Below are 8,537 nucleotides of genomic sequence, written 5' to 3'. Positions count from 1 at the left end.
TTCAATCTTCGCATCTACCCCCCCCCCCCCTCCTCCTCCCCTAACCCCCCCCCCCCCCCCCCCCCCACACACACACACCTCCCTCCCACAACCCCCTTCTCTCTACCCCTCAGCGTCTCTGAGGCTGCTTTGCAATTCATAGAATTGGTAATTTGCTATTGGGACAAAACGTGAAGGGAAAAATAATCAGATCAACCGGGAGAGGTAGGAAGGAGCCAGGAGGAAGAAACACAAGGTTTCTCTCTCCAAGTTGCTGCTTAGTCAAATGCTTACAGGGGTAAATGCTATAAAAATGTAGCCTATTTTATGTGTAAGGCTAGATTCGACTCGAAAACTGCAGCAGCTTGGCAGCGAGGATACAATTTATTGCAAAAAATCAACAGCGTGTTTCGTGGTTAATGAGGAATGACAATTAGCAGATCTTAACCTTGGGGATTTCAAAATAAGATACTGAATGATGTGAATAAACAATAAATGTCACCATACATGCTGCCAAGTTGCGTGTGTATTTGTGTATGTGTGTAGGTGGGGGGGGGGGGGTCTTGGCCTATCATCTACTAAGAGGGTTGTGATGATGAGATCATACGACATTGAACGTAACCGAGACAATACAAATAAATGACGTACGGGGAGGCTTTGAACTGCTCACATTTAACGCCGCATCCACGGAAACGTCACATGCTTATTTACACGCCTCTCCTGGTGGTGGTGGCGATGGGGGGGGGGGGGGCGGCTGTGGAGCAAGAGACTCGCGCCTTATAATCTATTTAAAATGAGGACCGCTATGATCATCAGTGACCTATTATGAAGGTGCACGGGTGCGTGTTTCTAAGCGCATGTGTATATGTTGGAGGGACTGAGGAGGGGTGACGGGGGGGGGGGGGGGTCGTCAACAATATCTGCTACTCCCCCACGTGGTTATTTGCAAAACAACCGATCTAAACTCAGGGAAACCTAATCAAACCCCGCTGCTGCACTGCTCCCGTGGAGAGAATTTGGGAGGGAGAGAGAGGGAGGGGAGTGGGGGGTGGGGGGGGGGGGATCACCAGATAGACGGGAGGCTATCCGAGCGCAGGTCTACGAGTGGAGATGAGTGCTGTTAAAAACTCAAAGAGACATTTAATAAATAGAACATATGTTTTTCTATAACATGTGTAAGATCGGAGCTCTGCCCATCCTGTGCCGTGGCGCGCGCTCCGAGACCTCGCGCCTATTGAACTTGTCCCCAGTGGGCTGGAAGCGGAGAGGAGCCAATGCAAGCGCGGGGGGGCGTGTCTTCGCTCCTCCACAAGACCTCCCAGAGCAGGTTGTTGCGTTTTGGCTCTAAAGCCGGGAGACCTCCGAAGTGCTCGTCAGTTATCGAAGTAGGAGCCATGGCGACAACAGCTCAGTATATTCCGAGGAATAACTCCTTACCGTCCAACCCGCTCATGCATCCGGATTCGGATAGGATGCATCAGGGGACGACCTACAGAGAGGTGCAGAAAATGATGCACCACGAGTACTTGCAAGGGCTCGCGGCGACCAACACGGGACACCCGATGAGCCTGACGCACCACCAGTGGCTGCCCACCTCCAACACCGACTGGTCCAGCGGCACCCACATCGGGCAGCAGGAGCACAAAGCCAGCGTGCAGGCGACCCGCGAGGACCTGAGCAGCGGCTTCCACCACAGATCTCACCTGGTGCACCAGCAGACGCAGGGCGGCCACCATGGCTCGTGGGCGCCCGCCACGACGCACCACTTGTCCCCGCTGTCGCCGGCGTCCAACGGCCACCAGCCCCTGGTGTACTCGCAGCCTGGATACACAAACCTCAACGCGATGCTGAGCCCGCAGCCCGGCGCACTGCACCACGGCATGCGAGACCCGCTCCACGACGACTCGGGCAGCCACGACAACCAGATGGATTCTCCCCAGCAGGCGTTCAGCCACCACCAGGACCACTCGGACGAGGACGCGCCCAGCTCCGACGACCTGGAGCAGTTCGCCAAGCAGTTCAAGCAGCGGCGGATCAAACTGGGCTTTACGCAGGCGGACGTGGGCTTGGCCTTGGGCACCCTGTACGGAAACGTCTTTTCTCAGACCACGATCTGCAGGTTCGAGGCGCTGCAGCTTAGCTTCAAGAACATGTGCAAACTTAAGCCGCTGCTAAACAAGTGGCTGGAGGAGACAGACTCGAACACGGGCAGTCCCACCAATTTGGACAAGATTGCCGCGCAGGGGAGGAAACGAAAGAAGAGGACCTCCATCGAAGTCGGGGTGAAAGGGGCGCTGGAGAATCATTTCTTAAAATGCCCAAAGCCGTCAGCTCATGAAATCAGCAGTTTGGCCAACACGCTGCAGTTGGAAAAAGAGGTTGTGCGCGTTTGGTTTTGCAACAGAAGACAAAAAGAGAAAAGAATGACACCGATTGGGGTCCCTCACCCGAATATGGAGGACGTATATTCCCAAGCAGAGACCCCTCCTCTACACCGCTCACTACAGAGTCCTGTGCAGTGACTGTTTTCATGAACAATAAGAGCATTTCCGCAGGGGGATAGAAAAAGGGAAAAGGGACTATGGAGTTTACAGTATTTAAGTTTGGTTTTTGTTTTCCTCAGAGAAAAGAGGCGTGGACAAGTTGAATAGTTTCGACTGATAGATGGCAAGAGCGAACATGTTAAGAAGAAGAAGAACAAGAAGAAGAAGAAGAAGAAGAAGAAGAAGAAGAAGAGAAGAAAAACCAAGAAAAAAGAAGAAAAAATAAACACGTGCTATTACTGAATCCGTGCGCATTTAGAGTGAAACAAAGATCTTTATTTACCAAAATGTTATGGAGGAGAAGGCATTTAAAGTACATTTCATGTCCCATGGCTGTTTCAAATGGGGCAAACCGAGGCCATCTCCTCCCGGTGCTCCACGAACTGTTGGCGCTCACCAGGACGTCAACACTGGAGATCAATAGTCTACATACACTGAACGAACATTTTTGCTTTATCCGACCTAAACTGATTAACCAGATTTCTGAATATTGGTGTGCGCTTTCTTTGTTCTACTCCGTGTGGTGTTTCGGTTTTGGGAAATACTTTTAACTTCTGACTGTCTATATGATTTCTGTCATGATTTGCTGTAGGCGCTGTGGACCAGAGCAGCGTCTTCTTTTTTTTTCTTCCTTCTGTTTACTCTGTGGGAGGTGGAGGTGGTGATGGAGGTGGTGGTGGTGGAGAAGTGATGGAAATGATGGCACCCGAAACACTAAAGTCATTAAGGCCTGACCGATTTCAGAAGAAAAATAAATAAATACACGATGCAACAGGACGTTTAAGCTCTGATTGCACGTCTTCAAATACCAGTTCAAAACGTCGACATTTCAGCACTAGACGCTAAAAGGGGAATTTAAAAACGCGCGTTGTCTATTATTTGGGGAGGGGGGCGGGGGGGGGGGGGGTTGGTTTTCTTATCAAAATATTGTTTTCTTTGCATGGAGCACTTATTGTTTCGTTGATATTATCATTATTATTATTATTATTATTATTGCAATTTTATATTTGTTGATAAAATTGTGGTTGGGGCTGATCGCCATAGGCTTAAAACAATAACCCCCCCACCCCCTTTTTTTGCAGGTTCCTGGTTGTCTCCACAGAGCGCTGTCTCTCCCACACTGCTCACTGCCCGATAATCCTGTTGTATTCCAAAAACACTTCAAGAGAGATTGGTCACATACGAAATGAAAAAGTAATAGTAACTCAGGTAACTTCAGTGCCCCCTTCGTCGGAATATCACGCCTGTTCATGTTTTTTTTTTCTGTATTTCTAGATCTGGTTACAAACTGCACCGTTTTCTTTGTCCCATAAATCCACTGTATTATATTAAAACGCTGGATTCGGAGAGAAGAAAAATAATAATTCCTCAATGGGAAGCGATGAAGGGACTTAACAAGATATATTTATTTTTTTTCTGACCTCAAAGGAAATCTGAAAATCTCATGCGTTTGTGTGTCGTTTCTCAATGTTGGAACAGTCCAAAATTCTAAAGCAGTGCTATTCAATACAGATGAGGGAAACATTTTTTTTTTTCAAGAAAAAAAATAATAATAGTAAAAAAAAAAAAAAAGAAGAAGATTTTAGAGAAAATGTTGCCAGGATTATTCCCGATATGTAAATATGTCCAATATGTAAACTTGTATTTGTTCTGAGATATTGTTTTGTTTTTGTTTCTTTCCGGGCCGTTTTGTACACTTACTAATTCCAAGAAGATATTTTAATATGATTTCATTTATGAATCTGACCATTTATATATATATATATATATATATTTATTTCTTAAACGTGTTTGGAGCTTTTTGTTTGGCTCTGTTAATGGTTACGTTGCAGTGGATTTCAGTATGTTTCTCTTTTTGTTTACTACATTGGTTGTACGTTGATTGCTAAATGTAGACTGCGAAGTCACATTTATATTTATGTTATAGTAATATTTTATTACTTACATAAAACATATATACAAGAAATGGTCTTTTGTCTTCATTTAGAACCGAGCCACGGGTCCTTTGTTGCTGTCTGTTGTAGCCTCGACGCGGCAAACCGACGAGCGCACGCAGTCCATCGCTGCTGGGAGGGGGGGGGGGGGGGGGGGGGGGCAGTCATTCGTTATGTAACACGGGGGTCGTTTAAATCACAAGCTGTGTACATGTGCTGTTGAGGGGAATAGACAACCGTATTTTCTGTTACCTCAGGCGTTCCCCGCTAAGTCCACACAGTCTCTGACGTTGTTCACATCTTTGTGTAATAATCGCAGTATTAAATTGTGCAATATCACTACGGACTTATTGTCTTTTCATTGAGTGGTTATCATACTAATATCATTTGTAGTAGTATTAGCCATGTGGATGTTTATTTAGAGAAGAATGGGCCTATTTGGGCGGTTGGCCTCACATAAATCATCTTAACTTGTCATGGTTTAAGCATTTTAAAAGGCGAACTGATGAATCTTTGATCTAAGACGGAGAGGCCTGCAGCAAAAGTCAGCCTCTTTTCTAAAAAAAAGAGAGAAAAAACCCATAGAGGATAAAAAAAAAGCCAGGCCCTAAAGTTTAGTACGACTGGAGACGGGCCTACATGCACCAGCAACACATTTTAATGAGATCTTCCTCCTAAATAAATATCGAGATTATCTGAATCATATATTTTAAATGTAGCCTTAAAGTTAGGCCCGCACGTGATCTGTGAACAGAATCACGGCCACGCGGCACAGCGCGTGCTTTTCTTCATGTACACGATGTACACGTTACACCAGGTGACGTTTGGGCTCCATAGTCAGCGCTGCTTTTTAATTTCCTACAACGCATTGGAAATAAAAAAAAAGGGAAAAGCTGTTCAAAGAATTAGAGGCTTTCAATTTTTCGAGTTTGTTAAAGATGCAAACTTTTCGTTATGGTTATTCTTTTAATTCTAGTTATTTAGGTTATTTCGAATGGTATTTTTTATCCTCGTCGGCTGTTATCTGACATGACTGCGCGCAATATAAAGTTTGAAGCTGCATTCAGTTTCTTTCCAAGACATTTACTACCTTCGTATGCATTTCTTCGTAACATTTTCAATGCCATTTTGCAACCCTCCACATCCGCGATTTTCCTTTTTTTTGCCTTACGCAATTAAAAAAAATAATTAAAAATGCTTTTTGCGCGCGGCCATTTGATGCGTCCAGCAGGTCGTGCGTTACAAACAACGAACCAGACTTCAGAATCCGCCGTTTGTGCTGCTGTGATGGAAAGAAGTATCCCTGGACTTCTTGAAGTGGTCAAGACGCTGCGCCAGGAGGCCCCGCTTCAGGAAACCAGCAGCCAGAGAACCGCGGGCCACAGGTGACCCCTGCCGGCGGGACTGAGGTACTGTATGCTCAAAGATGGAAGTCACCCGAGTTTGATAGAAACGAACAAAAACAACAATACAACCTTTTAAAAACAACGTACTCATCATTTCCAACATTATTTCAGCTCAAACATGCATGACAGATTTACGCCATACAGAGGTGCACAACAGCAAGTGAGTTGTGTTTGTAGTAGACATCATGGGTTCATGTGTGAAGTGGTGTTGACCTCAGTCAAAGTGTCCCTCAGAACACCGAGGTTCTCTAAGTCACCAATGGAAATGGTTTAAATGCAGTGCAACATACACTGAGAATTAAAGGGATCCCACACTTGTCAGGACAGATTTTGGTGACTTTGGAGTAACTGTTATTTGACAATATGCATTTTTTTATTCTGTCTGTCTAACATGGAGGGACACAACCTCCCCATTAGGCAGCACTTGCGATGGAGCTGGAGCCGGGCGATGCCTCCTTCATCAGGGGAAGTATCGTCACACAGAAGGAGATGTGGATTAGCGATGATTAGCAGGGATTATGGCTGGTTAATGGTGGGAAAATACATTAAGAACCGTCGGCTCTGGCGGAGGGGGTGGGGGGGGCGGATTTCACTCACGCCAGCGGATTTGCATTGATCCACAGCAAATGAATGAGGATTAGCAGCGTCGAGCTATCTGCCAACAGATAAATAACATTAAGCGTATTATACGCCAACGCCTGTTATTAATGACATTACAAACAACACTACAATGCCGGCAATTATGGAAATAATGGTAGCGGATAATAATTCCCTCGGTTGGGATTCCAGATCATCCTCGTGCACGCAGTCATGGGATGATGCTGGAGAGCTACGGTGCAGAGGAAACCCTTGTTCTTGGGTACCACTTTCTACTGAAGCGTGCCTTACAGGGTTTATGTAATGGTCGACGCTTTATTGTGGTTCAATAAATAATGAATTCCTGTTGTATAGATCAGAAATAAGCCGTTTGCAGGGTTGCCAACTGCAAAATCCCTCTCGGGTGATGCATGCTCTCTTCCAGCAGCACTTCTTTTTGCTGTCTCAAATCCACCACGAGAATCCCTCCAATAGCCAACTTTATCATTTACAAATGAGGAAACAAAATATATAGAGCACCAGGACCAAAACCCATGTAATAACAAGTTCAGATTTATTCGATTATTGAAAAGAAGTTTGTATTCACGTTCAAGTGGTCCTTGCTTTATTTATTACCCATTAATGAATACTAAAACACGTATAACAAAGGATAACATAAAGACTTACTTCTCATACAGACACATTCTTTTTTTATTTTATGGCCCATACTTATTCTATTGGATCCATACTGGGACTCGCTTGACACAGATACAATTACAGCAGTATGGAGAAGAAAAGGCGGTCATTCCTTTTCCAGAGGAAAAGCAGCCTGTAGCTTATGTACTCTCTATTTTTACCGTTTACGTAATAAATACCCCACTTCCAAAGTAGCGGGCAAAGAAGAGGGGATGAAGACCAGAAGAAAAAAAAAACAGAATAATGCATTTCTTCATCAAAAATTCTTTCTCTACCCCTACCTCAAGGTTTCCTCCTCTGAGCCACTTGAAAGATGGGCAACAATGTGGCCACACAGTGAACACCTAGTTACCATATGAAACACTCCTGCAGGGAACTGGAGGAGAGGAAAAGTCTTGTCTTATTTATGATACCGGGCCTTGTAGCTATATGGGTCCCCCCTTCATGTCGACTCCAAGGTATGGCTCCCATATGCGAAAAGGGGGGGCGGGGGGGGGGTTCAAGTGCAGCTCTCCCCGCTCTTCTGCATCTCTTTGCTCCTCACTCTGAGGTTTTGAAGAAGAGAAGTAGCCCGTCTCCCTCTTTCATGGCTCTGAGGGACGTTTTATATCGCCTCAGGTGCCTGTCAGTGTGACTAACACAGAGCGGAGAGCTAATATCTCAGGAACTTGCCTGCGGGCTGCAGCGCGGAGATGTGACTGTTGGTGGCACACAATGTGAAGAAAGTCATACTTTAGAGCAGCAATTACTCCTGATTCAGTGAGCTGGTTTTGTATTAAACAATGGATGTGACAAAGCCTAACAGGTGACAAGAGCAAACCAGGGGAGGTGAGATGAATGCAATCATCTGTGCTGCACGAGCTGCTTTCATTTTGCAGGGTGTCTGACAAAAGGTTGCAAATAGCCCAAGGAAGCCTTTGTCCACTGTAGCAAAAAAGGCGTGGCGGTGCCTCTCCGCTGCAACAACAAGCTCCAGTGGCCCGAGAGCGAAGGGAAAGGACGAGACCTCGCAGAAGAGAGACGAACCGATAAACACCGGCAAGGTCACGTGACCCTGGAGCACGGCGCCATGGCCTTCCTTCCTCAAGGATTTTCAGAAAGAAAGAAAGAAAGAAGGAAAGAAAGGAGAAACAGACAAGGCAGAGCGTCCGTCTGCTCTCGGCAGCCTTGGACTGTCCAGGAGTTAAAGGCAGCTCCGCTCAACACTGCAACCCGAACCCGAACAATATCCTCTGCTGCAGTCGTTTACCCACCACTGAGAGAACTCCCCCCCCCCCCGCGCGAGCCTCCGCAGATTGGAGCTGGACATTAAACAGATCATCAAAGATGATCCCACTGTCCCGACAGTCGGCTTTGCGTTCAAAGGATTAAGATTGAGGGATGGGGGAGGGGGGGGCGGGGGG

General features: G+C 46.2%; 1 protein-coding gene across 1 annotated transcript; it reads left to right on the top strand.

Annotated features, from left to right (window-relative positions):
• The first annotated feature begins 1,333 nt into the window (after nt 1–1,333).
• Nucleotides 1,334–4,599, top strand: pou3f1 (POU class 3 homeobox 1). Its single transcript, XM_037455021.2, has one exon. It carries the CDS (start codon nt 1,374–1,376, stop codon nt 2,499–2,501), a length of 1,128 nt encoding a protein of 375 aa, XP_037310918.1. The 5' UTR covers nt 1,334–1,373; the 3' UTR covers nt 2,502–4,599.
• Nucleotides 4,600–8,537: the final 3,938 nt, after the last annotated feature.

The sequence above is a fragment of the Pungitius pungitius genome, unplaced genomic scaffold (genome assembly GCF_949316345.1).
Source record: "Pungitius pungitius unplaced genomic scaffold, fPunPun2.1 scaffold_99, whole genome shotgun sequence".
Classification (NCBI taxonomy): Eukaryota; Metazoa; Chordata; class Actinopteri; order Perciformes; family Gasterosteidae; genus Pungitius; species Pungitius pungitius.
The sequence above is the reverse complement of the archived record's forward strand: the minus strand, read 5'-3'. Positions and strand labels throughout refer to the sequence as shown.

Coding starts and splice junctions, on each gene's coding strand:
- pou3f1 (XM_037455021.2), top strand. CDS start 1,374: ATGGCGACAACAGCTCAGTATATTCCGAGGAATAACTCCTTACCGTCC.